The 19659-nt window shown below is 55.0% G+C and overlaps 3 protein-coding genes across 3 annotated transcripts; 2 read left to right on the top strand and 1 right to left on the bottom strand.

Moving 5' to 3' along the window:
* Positions 1-633: 633 nt before the first annotated feature.
* Positions 634-10619, top strand: BO97DRAFT_433131 (Pkinase-domain-containing protein; the record flags this gene model as incomplete). Its single annotated transcript, XM_025697581.1, has 13 exons — positions 634-882; positions 1044-2421; positions 2475-3217; positions 4193-5105; positions 5597-5738; positions 7045-7073; positions 7246-7324; positions 7439-8675; positions 8723-8933; positions 8980-9980; positions 10033-10118; positions 10166-10337; positions 10383-10619. The coding sequence occupies 13 exons, from the start codon at positions 634-636 to the stop codon at positions 10617-10619; spliced, it is 6477 nt and encodes a 2158-aa protein (XP_025553148.1).
* A 306-nt stretch (positions 10620-10925) lies between these two features.
* BO97DRAFT_441902 (tRNA lysidine(34) synthetase) lies at positions 10926-13659 on the top strand (the record flags this gene model as incomplete). Its single annotated transcript, XM_025698208.1, has 4 exons — positions 10926-11070; positions 11133-11366; positions 11809-13418; positions 13540-13659. 4 exons carry the CDS (start codon positions 10926-10928, stop codon positions 13609-13611), a joined length of 2061 nt encoding a protein of 686 aa, XP_025553147.1. The 3' UTR covers positions 13612-13659.
* Positions 13660-14380: 721 nt separating this feature from the next.
* BO97DRAFT_341330 (putative Rho guanyl nucleotide exchange factor) lies at positions 14381-19128 on the bottom strand (the record flags this gene model as incomplete). Its single annotated transcript, XM_025691633.1, has 3 exons — positions 14381-14938; positions 14992-16853; positions 16905-19128. 3 exons carry the CDS (start codon positions 19126-19128, stop codon positions 14381-14383), a joined length of 4644 nt encoding a protein of 1547 aa, XP_025553146.1.
* Positions 19129-19659: the final 531 nt, after the last annotated feature.

Raw genomic sequence — 19659 nt, 5'->3', positions numbered from 1 at the left:
TTCCACTTTCATCTCCCTCCAAACCCCCCCAATTTTCCTCTTCCACCTTCTCCTCACCTTTTCTTCCTTGTCTCATTTTCCTATGGTCAAGGTCAACCCTCCCAAATAATTCTTAATGTTGAGTGGGACAATTTTTCACTCAATCTTCTTCCATCTCTGCTCAGCGTCCACAGTCTTCCGGTTCGAGTAGTGACCGTTTCTGGACAAAAGATTTGCTCCGTCGTGCATAGGAAATCCTCCGTGCAACTCCCGTTCTGGCTCTCCTACACTCAAGCTACCTGGCTTTAGTCGCCGCCTTTCACAACAGCCCCCTTTGTCGCAAAGTGTTGCATTTCTGGATTACCGTTCATTTCATTAGTACTGTGTTCGGTACCATCGCTGTGGTCGAGTGATTCCAACAGGCATCAACCGTGGAGGGGCATGCCGTCCCACAGCGTGGTCTTGAGCCGAGTATGACGTCTGAAGCCACCGATTTTGCCCAAGCGAGCAATCCCAGCGACTTTGGTAAGCTACTCCCCCCCTCCGCTGCCACCACCCTCCCCACCCTCCAAGCAACTGCCTAATGCCATTTCCGTGCTCTTCTTAGCATCTCGCTCCCCTCAATTTTCCAACCAGATAGCCCCTGGTCCCAACATGGCCGCGGGAGAGGTCGATCCCAGGCTTAGTTCCCAACCCGGGCAGGTCCGGTTCTCCACGGTAACTGAGGAAATCGAGCCTACCGATCCGTCAGCCTCCGTCGAAACCCCCGGAGCAGATTCGATCAAGGATGCGCAGCATGAGGAGGAACTGCGGTCGCTAGCTGCCAGCCTGCAGCGATCTCAATTGCAGGAGAATCGACTGCGACAGTTCTCTTACGACCCGATCTCACTGCCTTCGTCCAGAGTAGGTTTCCCAGAACCCTGGTCGGTGATAGGTTTTTTTTTGGGGGTCGCGCAGCGTACAGCAAAGAACGTTCCATCTCTGCGGATGGATTCCTCCTCGCATGACCCTGCATGACCCTTCTAGACCAGGCCAGAAGCTGACTCTGGCACCCTTCCACACAGGTTGCCTCCCGGGAATCGAGCGACCGCAGTGCACGAGAAGCAAATGGATCGGGGTTCCCCTCGCCTCGGGGTTCCCCACCAGTGTCCGCTATGCAATCCCCCCCGCTGACGCCCGCAGCCACTCATTCACGTGAATCCAAGTCGATTGACACTACCTCCACATCCAATGCCACCGATCGGGCGGGGAATGACGGTCAGCCCACAGCAATGACGCCTGCAACCTCCCCTCCGACCAGCGCTACCGCACAAGGCAAAGCCCCCCAAAGTGCACCCTCCTCCCGTCCGCCCTCAACCGACCAGCTGTCGAAACAGAACCAAGTGGCACAAACATCTTCGCATCCGAACAATGGCGCGCGACATCGAGCACAGTTCTTCATCGGTCCTGCGGAGGGCTCCCAGGAGGAGAGCCCTCCGGCCACCCCTCGCGGTGATCCTGAGAGCTATACTCCTCCCGGTACCATTACCCCGGTGGGTGAGCCGAATGATCCGTATGCTCGCAGCAAGCGACCCCCACAACCGAAGAATCTCGCCCAACTCGACCAGCGGTTCATCTTCGGCAGTCGGGACTCTAAGCGTCGCACCACCACATCGGCCTTCGCACGCCCACTGAGCCCTCGTTCCTCCAGTGCTACGGATCTTCGGACTAGCGAGAAGCGCAGTGGCTTCTTCAATTCCAAGCGAGAGCCACGGCAGCAGGAACCTGAGGGAAAGTCCCATAGCCACATGTCCGAGCTGAAGCGCTTCTTCAAACGGAACCATAACAAACACAAGCGAGGAGATTCGCCGTCGTCGATCCCCTTCAAAAAATCGAGCCGGTCCTCGGCAAAGGGTCCATTCCACGCGGCAGCCGACAGTGTTCCATTCGCCGATGATCATGGTCTCAATTCCAAGTACGGTAAACTAGGCAAGGTCCTAGGCTCGGGAGCTGGAGGCTCGGTTCGGTTGCTCAAGCGAAACAGTGATGGGGTGACCTTTGCGGTCAAGCAGTTCCGAGATCGCCATTCATGGGAGACCATGAAGGAATACTCCAAGAAGGTGACTGCAGAGTTCTGCATTGGGTCCACCCTGCATCATGGCAATATCATCGAAACGCTAGACATCATCCAAGAAGGAAGCCATTGGTATGAAGTCATGGAGTATGCGCCCTTCGATCTATTTGCCATTGTCATGACCGGGAAGATGGTCAAGGAAGAGGTTGCCTGTGCTTTCAAGCAGATCCTCAGTGGAGTCGCTTACCTGCACGGAATGGGCCTGGCTCATCGTGATCTGAAATTGGACAACGTGGTCGTCAATGAGCATGGTATCATGAAGCTTATTGATTTCGGAAGTGCCGTGGTTTTCCGGTATCCCTTCGAGAACGATATTGTACTCTCTTCGGGTAAGTCCACCCTGGATGTGGTGTGAAAATCGGGTGCTCACAAGCTTTGACAGGAATTGTTGGCTCGGACCCATACCTTGCTCCAGAAGTCTACGACGAGAAGAAGTATGACCCCCGCCCGACAGATGTCTGGTCCCTGGCCATCATCTTCTGCTGCATGACGTTGCGTCGGTTCCCCTGGAAACAACCCCGTGTCAGCGATAATTCGTACCGACTATTTGTTTCCACGCCGACTCCGGGAACTCCGGTACCTGAGGTCGACCCGAAACGCCACCGGGTCGTCAAATCATCACCTGATCTTGTCACCACTGGCCATGACAGCAAGCCCGCCCAGCCCAGTATTAACACCGATGTCTCCGGACAAGCGCCACAGACGAATGGACAGCAACCTCAGACTCCTGCTGCTGGTGGTGAGGAAAATCAGCCTCCGAAGAGTCCTCAGGACAAGCCGCTGGTGACCAAAGCACCTACGGATAGCAAACATGCCAATGCTACCACTCACAAACCGTCTCGTACCACGAGCAAGGAGGCCCCTCCACTTCCGGCCAACGCCCAGGCGGCGGCTCAGCGACAGGAAGTCATCAAGGGTCCCTGGCGACTTCTCCGGCTCCTGCCCCGCGAGAGTCGGTACATTGTTGGCCGCATGCTCAAGGTGTCGGTGAAGGAGCGCGCCACGTTGGACGATGTCTTGACTGATGAGTGGGTGCGCAACATCAAGGCTTGTCGGCAGGAGTTGACCGGCGAAGTCATCCATGCGCCAGGTCACACGCATGTCTTGGAACCCCCTTCGGCTACGGTGCCAGTTCCCAGCAAGGCCAAGTGATCTTGCTCTATTCTTCAACTGTATAATCTCGTGTTTGTCAAACCTAAAAGGGTGTTTACGTCCCGATGTTTTAATAATTTTTCCTTGCCCGGACTACACTCCTCGCCCCTGTTTTTCTTCGATTCGTTTATTTTACCTTGATTCCCTCCGACTACGATGCTGATCTCGGTGACCTCACCTGCTCTGGTCGATTGTTTCTTTTCTTATTTCTTTTCGCTTCATGGCGGGGCTTCCTGTGCAGTCAGATATACTTGCGTGATCGATACTCCTCTGTGCTCTGCATTGATTGCTGGTTGCTTCTATTTTTCGAGAGCCCTCACAGCGTTGGACAGAGGGTGTGGGTTTCTGTCGCTTTTTCTTCTTCTCAATCTAGGCGTTGAGGTCACTGTCCGTGAAACGGAGCTGCTCAGGCAAATCATTCTTCCCTATAGAGGGTGGGCTGCTAGAAACATTTCTTTGTCTGTCTTGTGATTTTTCATCCTTCGGAGCCCTTCGATCAGAATGTTTTCTTCGTGCTGTTTTGTTGTATTGGGGCCAGTTATGGGCATAGTAGATATTATCAATGAAAGCATATCTTTGTGCATTGCATGGGCGCTAGTTGGGGTTTGACGTAAGGCGGAGATTGCGGAATTAGCCCGATAATCGGAGGTTGACGATTTGCCGACTTCTTTCGACGGCTGCTCGGCCAGAACTCGCACACGACCACGACCCGAACGATTGCAGGGAATTTTGGAGGTTCTAGTGCAACCCGTGTGATAGTCCGAGAAAGGATTCTGTAGCACTTGAAAGATCATTGAGTTTCCGGCCGAGCTGCCGCCTTCCTCCATCCTCCATGGCGTCAACCTCGGAATCCGAGCCCATGGTCTCGCTGTGGACGCGATCGTTGATTGTAGGCTTCCCTCGTGAGCCAGTGACGCAGCTACTAATTTTGGGGATTACTTTGTCTAGTCCGGAGCCATTGCAGGTCTGACAGTAGATTGCTCACTGTACCCGCTTGATACGATCAAGACCCGTCTCCAGAAAGCGCGCACGGCACCTGCAGCTGCGAGCGCCATTACGCCCGTCTCGCTCCGCCAAACGATCCGCGGCATCTACGCGGGACTCCCCTCGGTGCTCTTCGGATCTGCGCCGTCCGCAGCCTCCTTCTTCATCGTCTACGATGGAGTGAAACGCCTCCTCCTTGAGCCTTCGTCGTCATCTTCTTCCGCCGCCGCCGGCACCCCTCCTCCTCCCCCCTCGCGCACGCACATCTTCCTCACACACAGCCTCGCGTCCTCAATGGGCGAAATCGCCGCCTGCGCCGTCCGCGTCCCGACAGAGGTAATCAAGCAGCGCGCCCAAGCCGGCCTCTTCGGCGGCTCCACCGCCGCCGCCCTGAAGGATATTCTGGCCTTGCGCCACGCCCCCGGTGGAGCTGGAGGCTACACCCAAGTCATCCGCGAACTCTACCGCGGCGCCGGCATCACCATCGCCCGTGAGATCCCCTTCACTGTCCTGCAATTCACCATGTGGGAGCGCATGAAGGAGGCCTATGCACTCCGTAATCAGGTTGATATTGTCCCGGCGACTACGAGCGCTATGTTTGGGAGTGTCGCTGGTGCTATCTCCGCTGGGTTGACTACGCCGTTGGATGTCGTGAAGACGAGGGTTATGTTGGCTAGGAGGGGTGATTCTTCTCCTGGTGAGACTGGTGGCGTCAGGGTGAGGACGGTGGTTAGGGAGATTTGGGTGAATGAGGGGGCTGGGGCGTTTTGGAGGGGCATTGGGCCCCGGGTTGCGTGGATTGGGATTGGGGGCGCGGTGTTTTTGGGGAGTTATCAGTTTGCTTGGAATTCTCTGGGGAGGGATTCAGGACTTAGGGGTGAGTAGGGGGAGTTTTTGGAGAGGGATGAGGGGAGGGAAAGGGGGTGAGGGGCTGAGGGGCTGAGCCCTCGTATATCTGAGATGATACTCTGATATCAAGAGGGCAAGAAAAGGGGGGTAGAGGGGGTCTCCCCCTCATACATCAAAAAACTCATCTGTTATAGAGCATGGCAAGGGAGAGGGATGTTCCTTGTGTTCATTTCCTTATTTTAGGTGGTATGGATAGACATAGACAAGGCTGTATATTACACATACACATACACATACACATACATCTAGACAGACGGGAATTCAGGATGATTCTCCCGCAACATCCACGCCAACTCCCGCGCCTGCTCTTCGCTCAAGATCTCCTTCATCCTGCTGCCCGACAGGAACTCATGATCCTCCATCTCAAACCCAGGAACAACAGTCTACACAGCATGAATATCAGCTCACGTCCGTACCTACACCTGCCTCTCCAACCCCAGCCCCTATCCTCAAGCAAAGAAAGCGATGAAGAACATACCTCACTAATCAACATCCCTTCAAACTCTTCGTCATCTCCCTCCCCATTCCCATGGGTTACTGCCTCCTCCAAAAAACACCCCTTCCACACCCCCCCCTCAACAACCCACTGCATCCTCTCCCCGTGAGACGTATCCTTCCCCACGACGAACGACTCCACGCTAGCTTTGGGTTTGGCTTCACCTCCCTCCCCCTGATCTTCCCCCTCCCGCAAAAGAATATACCGTCCCCGCCCCCGGTGCAGTGTATGTACCGTCCGCCCCCGGTTCCGGTGGAACGTGCCCACGCGTGAGTCCGGTGTGAGGAGGTAGTAGATCGTTGTGCTGAGGGAGCGGGTTGGGCTTTCATTTTCCGACGGCGTAGTGCTGCTCCCCCACGGTGATGGTATGGTCACTGGGTGCCGGTCTGTTTGGTGGAAGTAGCCGCCTTCCGGGTGGGGGCTTAGTTGGTGGGAGAGGGGGTTTTGGGGGTGGGTTTTGGGGAGGGCGGTGGTTTGTTTCTTGGGGGTTGGGGGGTTCAAGTTATCTTGGGGTTGAGCCTTGGGCTCGTCGTGGAGGATTGGGGTAGGGTGGAAGGGCATTTTTGGTGATTTTCTGGATTATTGATGGATGAGTGGGGTTGCAGAGGAGAGGGGTTGTATATTAGTTGGTTGTTGGTGGTGGTTAGGGATCAGTGAGGTTATATACTTCGCGGACATGGCATCAGGATGATATCAGTGTTTATCGGCGGTTGTTGTGGGCCCTGGTTATATATGCTGCAATCGGAATATACAGTAGCTGCCAGGTGTTTTATATCTGAGTTTGTTTACAGCTCGTATAGCACTAGTCAGGTTGAGTATGCATAGGATATAGTTCTGCTACTAGTGCTTGGTTTTAGCCAGGTCGTAGATGTTGCATGTAGGTCTATACTGCTAGTGCCTGCTTGGTGCGTGCACTTATCGCTGGGATATTGGGTTGATGCATTTGTGAACTGTTATAGCAATCCCTCTAACTATATAACCATGACGGTAATTCAACTTTGAAGACTCAAAATAGGGAAGGAACTCCCCAATAATCTAACTATGCTTACCATCAGTTGCTGCCCCAAACTCCCGGGGAGGAAACTCCCCTCTATGCTTATTGCTAGCCAGTTGCCGACCCGCCGGGGATTTCCTCTCGTCATCCCATCATTCCACCTTCTCCGTCTGCATCCTCCCCAATTCGCACTCTCACTCTTTCTCTTACTCTCACTCTTACATTTACTCTCACTCTTCTATTACCATACATCTGTCTCTCTTTCTCACTCTCTTATCTTGACCATATTATCCCCTCGCCCTCCCCCCCATGAATCCTCCACCCCTTAAACCTGAGTGATCGTCTCTCCGCATCCTCCGTCGACCTCCGCATTTCCTCGTCAGCCTCTCCCCTCCGCCTTCACCACTGGATGGCGAGGAAACTCAACCACCAGAGGGTCACCTATGGTCAGTTCCTCCTGTTTCTCCTGGTTGCCCTCCTCAATCACCGCCGCTTCACCCCCGTCCGCCCCGGTTTCGCTCGGTTATTCCTCCCCGCGCTTATCGGACCCTCTCCGTCTACAATTCTGCATCTTTCACGCCAACAAACATACCAACTGACTTGCTGCCCCGTCTGTAGTGCTCCCTCTGCCTGATGCACCCGGTGGCCATCGGTTAGGCGTCAATGGCCTGGCAGTCGACCCCGACAGTTCCATCCTGTAAGCCCCAGACATCCGCATCTCGGACCGCTCGGTTGCCTAAACGTGCCGCTTGCGCCCGCCGCAACCCTCCCTCTGCCAACCTCACAACGCTAATACCCTCGGTCGCTTCAGCTACTCCGCAGGTCGCGATGGTGTCGTCTGCTCATGGGATCTCAATTTTCCTCTCACCGGGGCTTCGCCCTCCTCCCAACCCGGCCAAACCACCTTTCGCAACCAGGTCCAGGCGCACAGCCACTGGATCAACGACATCGTGCTGACCAAGAATAACTCCGCGCTAGTCTCGGCCTCGTCAGACACCACCGTCCGATTATGGCGCCCTCACTCCGAATTGACCGAGGTGCCCGCGCCCATCGGCAAACACGCCGACTACGTCAAGGCCTTGGCAACCCCCGGAAACCATTCTTCGTGGGTCGCGTCGGGCGGCTTGGACCACAAGCTCTATCTATGGGATTTGAACGGGGGTGGCGAGGTTTTGGGGATTGATGCGTCGGGCGATGACCGCACGGCCAAGGGGTCCGTCTACGCTTTGGGCGCCGTTTCCTCCGTTCTGGCCAGCGGTGGTCCGGAGAACGTGGTTCGGGTCTGGGACCCGAAATCCGGCAACCTCATCACGAAATTCGTCGGTCATACAGATAATATCCGGGATATCTTGATCAACCGCGATGGTGACACGATCATGACGGCCTCGTCCGACCAGACTATTAAGATCTGGTCCCTTACGGCGGGAAGATGCATGCACACGTTGACCATGCATAATGACAGCGTCTGGTCGCTCTACTCCAATCACCCGCAACTGTCGGTCTTTTACTCCAGTGACCGGTCCGGACTCGTCGCCAAAACCGACACGCGGACTACCCCGGACATCGAGCAGGGCACCTGCGTGGCCGCTCTGCAGGAGCACGAGGGGGTCGTCAACGTCGTAGCCGCAGGCGATTACATCTGGACCGCGACCCCCAAATCGAGCATTCATCGCTGGCGGGATGTGGACACCACTGCTGAGATTGAATCTCCTACGAGGGAACAAAACCAGACATCGGCGTCGGCGCCGGCAGCCAACGAGCCCAAGAAGATTCCATATGAATCGGTCCTTTTACTGTCGCCTACCTCGACCTTCCCAAATGCACGCCCCTTGGACGATGAGACCCCGCGTTCCGGGCCAACCTCCCCCGGATTGCTGTCAGGGTCCAACCTGGACGACGATTTGGGATTGACGCTGCCGGTTCAGGCACTACCCGAGGAAACCATTGAAGGCCAGCATGGACTGATTAAATACTTCATGTTGAACGACCGGAAACGCACATTGACTCAAGATTCCGCCGGCGAAGTTGTTCTGTGGGATTTGCTCAAGGTATTTCTGCCGTTCCATAGAGTTGGACTGTCCTAACGCACCCCTAGTGTAAACCGATTCAATCTTTCGGCAAACGACACATGGATGATGTCGCTTCGGAGATCAACACCACCGAAAGCATTGCGCATTGGTGTACCATTGATATCCGAACTGGGCGCCTTTCGGTGATCCTAGAGCCTGGTCGGTGTTTCGATGCTGAAGTATACGCTGATGAGTCTGATCTGGCGGACTATTCGCAGATACGGGAAGACCAAAGAAGTATGTTCATATTTGTTTTCAGGATACCATGTACTAACTTCCATAGTCAATCTCGGGAAATGGATTCTGCGCTGGCTTTTTGCCCCTTTGGTGGAAGAACATGTTCAGCGGGACGCCCAATTTCGGGCGGCCGTGAAAGCTAAGGCGGAAGAGTTGGCTCGCTTGACTAGCTCTGGCGCATCGGCCCCGGTCGATATACCATCGGCCGATCCGTCGAGGCGGGCGCTGGGCTTGCAGTCGCCTCTGGACCCATTTACTGCCACCTTCCGGTCCGGTTACGATTCTATCGGTAGCCCTACGACACCCGGGTTTGGCATCGGGTATGCTGGAAGCCCAGCAACCATGGGATCACCCATGTGGACGTCTAGTTTCATGAACAACAACAGTCATCTCGGCACATCTCCCGGGGATTCGACGTCAGAATACCTTCTGTCGCAGTCGCAACAGAACCCGGACATGGCCAGAGCGTCATTCTCTGATCGGTCCAGCGATTACTTCTCATCGTCCCGAACTCAGGGTGTGGGTTCGTTAGACAATGACAAGGTGCCGACCACTCCGGGTGAACCGACCCCGACGGCTCTGCCCCAGTCTCCAGCCGAGCCCGATAAGGAGGAGCGGAAGCGTGGAGCCTCTTTGTTCGGAAAGAAGTTCCGCATGGATTTCCCGAGGAAGCTGGGGCGGACCTCGTCCGAGGTCAAGCCCCAGGTTCCCGAGGAGAAGGTGGAAGAGTCGGACAAGTCGTCGACCAAGGAAGAGAGGGTGTTCGAGACTAACCTGAGTGGGTTCATTGAGCGAACACGGCATGAATACGAGGAGTTCATGTCTGCCCATCCTGGCCGCGAATTGACGTCGGCTTTTACACCGAGTCCGGACAATGAGACTCCTGTGCTGGACATTCCTCCTCGCACAGTTGTCTTTATTCAGGAAGAGTCGGGCGATACAGCTGTGGCGTCTGATCTGTATCGAGGAACGGTTGGTCAGATCAGCGAGGAGATTCACAAGTTGGAGAAATCTATACCTTTATGGCTCGCTGAGCTGCTGTTGAAGGTATGTGCATAAGCTATTTTTTTTGGCGATCAGCGAAACTGACAAACAGCAGAACCAAGTTCCGGTGAAGGAGCCAGTCAAGATAGCTTTCACACTGAAGCCGTACGATGATCTGCTGCCCCCTGTAGCCAACCCAGAGTGAGTGTTTACCTTGACCGTATTTGTGTGGGACTAACAAGAGATAGGCCTCCCGGTGGTGCCAATGGGAACAACAACCGCCTCAACGCGAATCGCATGCTGCGAGCCAAGAAGATCCTGGCCTACGTGGCGGAGCGAATCGACCCTCCCAATCCTAACGAGCCGGAAGCGAATCCGATGAAAGCGGAGGAATATTTAGAGCTGTATTGCCAGAAGATGGTATGTATTTCTCCTGTTCCGTGTGAGCGTTACTAACGGTCACAGCCCATTCCGCCAAACATGACCCTTGCGACAATTCGTGCCCATCTCTGGCGATCCTCGGGCGACATGGTCTTGTACTACAAGGCCAACGGCAAGAAGGAGATCCGCATGCCTGCGCCTGGCGGGGAGAAAGATACTGGGTCTGGAATCGGGTTGAGTGGAGAGGCTGGCAGTGCGCCGCCGGCCAGCATCCGCTCGCATGCAGCTTCTGGGTCGGCGGCCTCGGTCACTAACGCTTAGGTTAGGTGTTAGGTGTAGATAGTTAGTTTCCTGTTTATATTGGTTACGCCTATCCGAGTGATGGGCTGGTACATACATGCTGTGGATTAGCGATACCAACTAGTGCAACTTGCGTAGTCAGTGTGAATCAAATAGTTATATTGTTTACACCTGGGTGAATTGTGTCGAAGTGAAGAGAGGTAGAGCACAGCTGCATGCATGATCGATGCCAAGAGCGGGAATCGCATCTCATCTCATCTTATCAATCGCCCTCCCGCCATCCCCGGCTTTTTCCTCAACCACCTACCTCTCTTGGCCCCGGCCACTATGGCCATCTCCCGCTTACTTCGCCAAGGCAAACCTAGCGCAATCACAGTTTCGCAATTCATTGAGTCGTTCCAGCGAATATGGCACGACTCGCGACCTCGCGCGGGATGGACTTCTCGGGAGGCCCGTCTGCCCTCCCGACTGGGTAGGTTTTCTCTGACCATTGACTATCGTATGGAATAGTAGCATGATACTGATTATCAACAGGCTTAGCCATCAGCGGTGGCGCCGACTCCATGGCTCTCGCGTACCTTTGTCGCGAGTGGGAGAAGTTTTCTGTTCATGGCAGTGGTAGTAGCCGCACCACCCTCGCCTCGACTTCTGAGGAGTCCCCGCCAGCGCCATCGCCAGTCGAGGTGACGGCTTTTATTGTGGATCATAAGGCCCGGGAGGAGAGTTCCCGTGAGGCTGCTATGGTTGCTGGGTGGTTGGGTGAGATGGGTATGTTACTTTTCTGGGTTTGTTGATTCTTTTGGGTTGCGTTTATCAGGTTGTTGAGCTTTCTTTGAGTTGCGTGTTTATCAAATTGCTGATTCTTTGCTGTGGATTGCGTGTTTATCCCGTGTGCTTTCTTGTCCTCTGTTGTCTGTGGCGCGTTGTACTTCATCATGCTGTCTTGCTCTTATATCAAGAAGGGAGGATCACATCTGTTTTGTTACTCTTCCAATCAGCGTTGTTCCCACCTACCAGCGACGTCGTCACCACGTCTCACCCTTTGCCATGGGATCATGACCCTGTCTTATCAATCCATATCCTTACATCCTTACCCACAATCTCCCCTACCTTGGTCAACTATCATCGACTTGAACATCTATCAAAGCGCAACACATCTCAGATTCTCGTCCTGATTAGCCAACCAGACCCAAAACTAACACCAAAGAAGGAATCCAAACCCAAATCCTCCCACTAGACTGGTCGAACCTCAATCCCAACGAGATCTCCGCCTTCGAAACCCACGCCCGGCGCCTCCGCTTCCAAGCCCTCGGCCAAGCCTGCCGCACCCACCACATCGACGCCCTCCTAACAGGCCATCACCGCGACGACAACGTCGAAACGACCCTATGGCGCCTGTGCACCGGCGCACGAGGCGCAGGGTTAGGCGGGATCCCCGCTGTCACCGGCATTCCGGAGTGTCACGGGTTATTTGGGGTGGTGGGGAGCAGAGAGGTAGCGTGGGTGAGGAGTTCCAGTCAGCATCAGCAGCGTCAGCGTCAGCAGCAGCAGCAGCAGCAGCAGCAGCAGAATCAGACCCAGAATCAAAACCAGCAGAGCCAGAACCAGCACCCACCCCCCGAAAAAGAAGCAACCCTCAAAATCCAAATAGCAACAGGAACCCTCCCGATCATCCGGCCCCTCCTCAACTTCCCCAAATCCGACCTCCTAGCCACCTGCGCAAAACACCACATCCCCTTCGTCTCGGACCCAACAAACTTCGACCCCACCCTCACGCCGCGTAACGCGATTCGCGATTTACTAAGGCGGGAGGCGTTACCGCGTGCGCTGCGGGAGGAGTCGGTGTTGGGATTGATCGAGAAGAGTAAGAGGTTGATTCGCTCGGCGTGGGCGGATTCAGATCGGTGTTTGGAAGGGTGTCGGGTGCTGGGGTTTGTGCCGGAGACGGGGGTGGTTGTCGTGCGATTTCCTGCAGGACCTGCTGCTGCTGCTGCTACTTCTGCTGGAGCATCGGAGCCGCAGATCCAAGCTCTCACGCTCCGGCGCATCACGGAACTGGTCTCCCCGTTCCCGGAGAATCATTTCCCGTTGCGTGGGTTTGAGAAGTTTACTTCGCGGGTGTTTCCTGCGTCTCCTCTTACAGAGTCGGAGTCACAGTCACAGTCACAGACGCCGACACAGGAAAGACAACCCTTCACCCTAGGCGGCGTCATGTTCCAACCCATTTCACAGCGCAAAGGCGCAGACACTACCACGACCCCCCCGAAAGAGAAACAAGAAGAAGAAAAAGAAGGAAATACATGGCTCCTCTCCCGCCAACCCTACATGAAAAACCGCCTCCCAACCCTGGACATCGAACTTCCACCTCCTGCTTACCCCCTCCCTAACTCTACCTCTACCTCTACCTCTACCTCTACCCAGGGAACTGAATCACCAGAAGAATGGCACCTCTGGGACAACAGATTCTGGTTCCGATTCAGCATCACCCCCAAAACAAATCCCCCCGAGAACCCAACAGGACCAGAACCAGGACTAAGACCAGGAAGAATAAGAATCCGCCCGCTCCAGAAATCCGATCTCAAGTTCCTGCGTCAGCGTCAGCGCAGTCCCCAACATAAATCCCCTCCAGCAAGAGTGGGGAAATCACCTCGAGAGGACCAGAAACACAACAAGAACGAGAATGGAACCCAAAGCAATCCAGAAATCATCTCCCTCCTCTCAAAACTAAGCCCAGGTTCCACCCGGTTCACGATCCCGGTGCTTGTTCTTCGGCGGGCCGAGGATTCAACCCGGGGTTCTGCTTCAGCTTCAAATCTTGGGGTAGGTTTGGGGAAAGGGTTAGCGCCAAGTATAACACTAGACGCGGAAGGACAAGAATCATCTCCTACGTTGAATTCTGAAGGAACGCATACTATCCCGAACAGGGTAACCCCTCGACAAGAGGAACAAGGGGCAGCAGCAGCAGCAGCAGCAGCAGAAGAAGAAGAAATCCCTCTCGCGCTCCCAACGCTAAACGCCTGGCTTCCTTGTTCGGTGCCGATCCGGGAACATTGGGCTGGCGAGGTGAGCTGGGAATGGCGGTATAAGATGGTGGATGGGGAGGGGACGTTGCGGCGGATGGGGTGGAGATGATATTATCTTTTTTTACTTTTATAGTTGTATATCATCTGTCGGTGGTTACTATTGTCACGACAAAAACGAAGGGGGGGGGGGGGGCATATACTTCCTTTGATTTATTTTATTAGCAGGATTTATGCACCATATAGTCTTGTCTTCTGCTGAATACCTTGATACCTTTGATATACTCAGTACAAAGACAATAACCATCAACCATTGCTTCATCTCTCTTCACAACCTACTACCAGGCAAACTACCAGGCAAACTACCAGGCAAACTACCAGGCAACTACCAAACACAATAAAAGTATCTCAATATTTCTGATAATCCAGAAGTTATTAAAGGCTACGCTCCATGACGATGCGATGGTGAAAGAACCCAAACCCCAATCCACCCCTCCCAAAAAGAACCCGCCATAGCCAACGAAACAATACACGATGCTATGCCCACCAAACGAAAGAATCCCTATAGACACAAGAGAAGAAAAGAGAATGACCATGCAAGATGTTCAACAAGGAGAACCCAAACAACCAGTTCATGCACCGGTTCAAATCAGAAGGAAATCAGTCATGTAGAACAGGCGGTTTCTCGCCTGATGTGGGGACACGATGATAAGAAAGGTCAGAAAAGAGTGATGAAAAACATTCATCCAGGTACCTAACATCTCACTCGCTCGCCTTGAGCAATGCTACCGCAGCTTGCTGGGCACGCAGCCCACCAACCTCCCGTTTCAGTCGGAAGTTTTCCTTCTTCAGTCGGCCAATCTCCTCCAATGCCGATGTCAGCTGGGATTTCAAAGCCTCCTCAGCATTCCCGGTGCGGACGTCTTTGGCGATCTTGTCCAGCTCCGCGTTGAATCGATCATACAGAGCTTCGTTCTCGGCACTGGCCTCGCGATACAACTCATCCAGCTTCTTGGCCCGTCTCTCACTCACGACCAACGACGACTCGAGGTCTCTCTCAATCGCGGCAGTCCGGCCGTTCATCTCCCCCGAGAACGTTTCGAATCGTGCCTCGAGGCTTTTGACTCGGGAAGCCAGTGCGGCGTTCGTTGTCGAAGGGGCAAACGGTTCATCCAGTGAATTCAGGTGACCATCGCCCTTGTACGGCGTCGGAGCAAGCCTCAATGCCTGAAGTTCCTCGCCAATGAGCGCGAGCTCATCCTTTAAACCCAGTGACGCGATATTCTGCGCCTTCCTCTCGCTATTGAGACGGTCCCGGAGCTGCAAGCTATTAGAACTGTACTGTACATGATCAAGAAAAAGACAAAACTAACCTTCTGCGGACTTTGCAGACGCAATTTTGGCGTCCTCTGGGAGCCTAGGGTGGGTTGTAAGCGTCTGGCATCGGAGCCATTGATCTGCATCGGTCGCTCCTTCAAACCAGGCACCCTGGAAGAAGGAATGCTGGTAGCCCGCGACCGTCTCTTGATATCCGAGGGAGGCGAGACCGACCCATCGACCTTCTTTCTCGGAGCTCGATCCGTCTGCGGTAATTTCGGGTCGATATTCTCCTTGCGACTGGGGGTGACGGGACGAGTCGGCGATCGGCGGGACGGAGACGTCAGCCGCGTGGGCGAGGCACTCTTCGCAGGGGATGTGCTGCGGACCGACCCCGAGCCGTGACTGGTTTGCGGCCGTGTCTGTCCGGCTGGCGTCATCGCCTCCGCTCGGGGCTGGTTGGGAAGCGATGATGACGGCGTCATGGGTCTCTGTCCTTGGCTGGTTGATAAGATCGACACGTCAGACGATGCCGTCCCTGGCCTCATGTCCGACAAAGAGCTCCTTCGTCTCCTCCGCACCCTCACCACGCCATTGGTAGAAATCCCGCGAATCGAGGATAAAGACGAAGCCTCGTCCTGAGAGCTGCCGGGGCGCCGGAGATGCTCTTGTGATGTCGACGCTCCTGGGCGGTCGCGGGAGCCTGGCCGCAACAATGAAACCAGCCCTGTGTCGACATCGATAGACTTGGACCGGAGCAGCAGCGACCCTCGCGGTGTCCCGGGCTCAGAATCGCCGGATCCCTTGCTTTTGCTCAGTGTTCGCAGAATGGACGATACTTTGCTCTCCGTTTCCGACTTGGAGTTGTCGCGGTGTAGGCTGAATCCGAAACGCTTTCGAAACGACGATGCATTGGAGTTCACCGAACCTGCTGTTTGGGACACCGACTTGGTCTGGTCGCAATTGAGAGTCCCTTCCAGGTCCGCACCCCCGGGGATATACTCGTCAAACAAGTTATCAAAGTCATCCACGAGACGGTCCAACAGAGAGATGTACTGCATTGGGTCTCCCTCGACCGTCAAGACTTCTGCAAAGGCCGCCGTCAACGCACCACGGTCTCCGTCATTCCCCGAAGCATCCAGAAGCTCTGCGAGCAACCGGATCATGGAAGCCAGCGCACGACGATTTTGAGGGCTCATGTCCGCCAGAAATCTTCGGAAACTTTCCTCGAAGTCTCGCGGGAACATGCTGTCAAATTGGTTTTGCAGCGAGTTCAACGATGACGCATCAATCATGGGTCCCATATGTTCTCTCCATGCATTAGCCATGAATGTCTCGAAAGCCACGAAAAGTGTATCGACTGGCACTTCCGCCGCGGCCTGAATTTTGCCTGGGTCCTCCAACAAGATATTATACAGCTCATTGACCGACGACCGGTCCACGTTGTCACGACCACGCAGGGATCGTCCCACAATGTTCCCACTACGGGACTGCAGAGCGAGAGCGAACGCGGCAAACGTTTGCTCCAGGGCGCTGAACGGGCTCTCCTGCCCCCTCGAAGGTGGCGCACCAACCACGGAAATCTTGACGGGGTTTTCTTCCTTTCCTGGGAAGACGGACGGCAATGTATTCGAGCGTGGGATGCTTCCTCGCGGTGGTGGCATGCGAGGGAATTCACCCAACAGCGCTGCCGAGCTGGGCATCTTTACACTGCCCGCACTGTTCTCCTTGGATTGGTGGCCACCCAGCAGACTGGATAATAGCTTTGAGGGTGACGGCGGTCGGAAACCACGTGGGACCTTGAAGTTGGCCATGAGATGGCCGGTGAGATAACGCAGGATCTCGAAGTTGGAATGCACGATCGATTCCGTCATGGTCCGGTTCTGCGGGCCGTGCAGCGGGAGTAATACATTAGAGACTAAGTCCGGTCAGCACAGAATCACACCGTACAGGCATCAGCTACACTTACGACGTTTGGAGAGCACTGGAACGAAGCTGTCCGCGGTCACGAGGTCGGAGGAAGCGTTGCCCACAACCGAGTCTATGTCCACGCGGAACTGGTCCTCGGCCGACGCGGAGACCGACACAATAACCTCCAGATCGGAATTTGTTAATGTTTGACTGCAGGCTGTGCGTGAAGAGTTGAACACAATCCGGATCTTGGACGCACTGGGTCTTTTGGCGGCCGCCTCCTGCTCCTCCTCGAAGACACACGCCAGTACCCCCAGATTGCCCACCGTCCCAGATGGACTGCGCAGGGTCCACTTCCCATTCTCTCGCTCGCTTTCCGAGAACCGGCCTTCGATCTTTGCTTTCACAATCTCTTCGATGATACGGCTGGCGCGGCCTTCATACATGGAAACCGGTTCCAACGCGAGCAAATCGACGGTGGTGTTCTGGTTGGGCCGCGACTTTGCGGACATCGGGGCCAAGAAAAGGATGCGCCCACACGATGACTGCATGCATCGAACGTTGTGCAGATCGTAAACCTGCACCACTCGGAGCTCTGGCATCGCTGGAGCATTGGTGGCGGCCGGGGTGGCTGATGCGGCGTTGTCTAGATCCGCCAGAAGACCCCGCGCGGTTGTACGACCACCCACTGCTTTGGACAACAAGACTAGGCAATTTTTATAAATCAACATGATCCCCGGACTGGGCTCTTCTGCGAGATCGAGATGGTACGGAGGCGCCAGCTCGTTAAAATCCACCGCCGTAATCAGGCGGCCGGTTGGCAGAATGGTGGATGGCCAGCCGTCGACCAACTCCTTCAACCGCCGGAAGCTCTGATCATGGTTCGCGGTCGAGGCGTCGTCGAGGGAGCAGATGTCTTTGATGACATCTCGTGCCTTCAGTAAGGGGCGCACGGCTGGATGTATCAACGGCAGACTGCTCGTCATCGTGTCAATGAGGAGACTGTAGCGGGGCAGACGCTGAACAGGCTCCATTAAGAGTGAGCGGAGCTTTTGCTCCCCCGTCTCATATACGCGCTTAGAGAAACTAGAGCTTTTATCTCGCATGAACGAGTTCAACGTCTGAGTGAAGCCAGTATGGGCCCGCATGTAGTCTGCATAAGGCTGCGAGAATTGCGGAAACCAGTCGAGAAGCGCGTCCGCGAATGCCACGGCACCAATGGTGTCCCTCTCGTCCTTGGACGAGACCCGTTGCGACATGGATGAGGGAAGCTCGGTGTCTTCGGTCAAATCCGCAATGGCGTCCTTCTCTGTCTCTTCCAGGACCTGCCGGATTACACTCAGAAAACCCATGTTGACCTGAAGGATCTCGTTCAAGCACGGGGGGAATAGGGTGGCTAGATCGGACTCGTCCGGACTCGTACTGGATGACAGGCGCAGTTGAGCTTTCATCCGGAATTCCTCCGCCACTTGACAGACTAACGTATAGAGCTTATTGACATAGCGCTCCTCTGTATCCACCAGCTCGCACATGGTCAACCGCAAGGCCTGCTTCTGACTGGCGGAAAAGATCTTCGACTTGCTCACATTGGTGGGCTGGGAAGGAGCGCGCTTGAGACGAGAGGTCGGAAGGAACATGGGGGCGCCCAGGGTCTGGATAAGGGCGGTATACGGGCCATAACGAAGATCGGGACTTTCATAGAAATCTGCATTACCATCATAAACATTATCATCATTATCGGGCGCGGGTGCTTCGATGGTCCCGGCGGGCAGGACCACGTCGATGTCGACCCAGGGCACTTTGCGCTCCTGGAAGGCGCCGCGGATGTCGCGCACGAGCTCGGAGGGCTGTTCAACCTTTGTCATTCGATTCGCCAAATCCGCCGCATGCATTTCGTCAAAGAGCTTGGGAACCTTGGTGCCTGGCTTCCCTGCGCGGGCCAAGGCCTGCAGGCATTCCTTGGCGGGGTCGGACAGCTCGGCAAAATACTTCAACATACTGACGGCCAGGCCGCGACTGACTTCGTCGCCTTGCTTCTCGCGCGGCAGGTGGTTGACGGCGGCGTACAGCGGGGCAGCGGGGGAGATGGTGATGCGGGGATAGCTCTGGAAGCCGGCGGGGGTCACGATATGCGCCTGGATGCGCGAGCTGCTGACGGTGGCATTGGCGGTGGCCACCGGTCCGTAGAAGACGAAGACGGAGGCGATGTAGGGATCGGAGGCATGATAGAGCGACAAGTGCTCGAGGGGCAGGTCCGCGGGGGCGTTGGTGACGGTCGCCATGTTGGCGGAGACGGCAGGAGCTGAAATCGCATACAACGGTGGGAAGGAACGAGCGAAAGCCGGCACAGATTAGATTAGACAAAAAAAAAAGATTATAGATGACGAGGAAAAGAAACAGTTTAGAGACGGTTAGTCACGGAAGCTGGGTGGGTGTTGGGGACGACACAAGTCCAGTTTGACGGAGAATCGGAGAAGGGAAATGGATTAAAGAGGGTCGATGACAAGCGAAAGATTGACCAAAGACATAATACTATTGGCGTTGCGCAAAGGGAAAGAAACGAAGGACAAGCGTCATACAGTGCCGAGGGTAAGAGAAGGACACCCCTCCATGGGCAGAAGACAAGGAAAAAGAGTTTGGGAGAGGAAGGAAGCGAGAGAAGAAGAAAAGAGAAAGTAAAGCAGAAGTAAGAGCGGGCAAGTGAGGTAAAAGAAGTCGGGAAGGTTGGGTGACAAGCAGTGGAGGTGGAGTTGGACGCGTTTCTGGGCGGGCGCAAAGCAAGAAGCCGGAGAGGTCACAGGTGGGATGTTTGT

Source organism: Aspergillus homomorphus, assembly GCF_003184865.1.
Source record: "Aspergillus homomorphus CBS 101889 unplaced genomic scaffold BO97scaffold_10, whole genome shotgun sequence".
NCBI lineage: Eukaryota > Fungi > Ascomycota > Eurotiomycetes > Eurotiales > Aspergillaceae > Aspergillus > Aspergillus homomorphus.
Note: the sequence above shows the minus strand (reverse complement) of the source record. Positions and strands in the feature narration are given on the sequence as shown.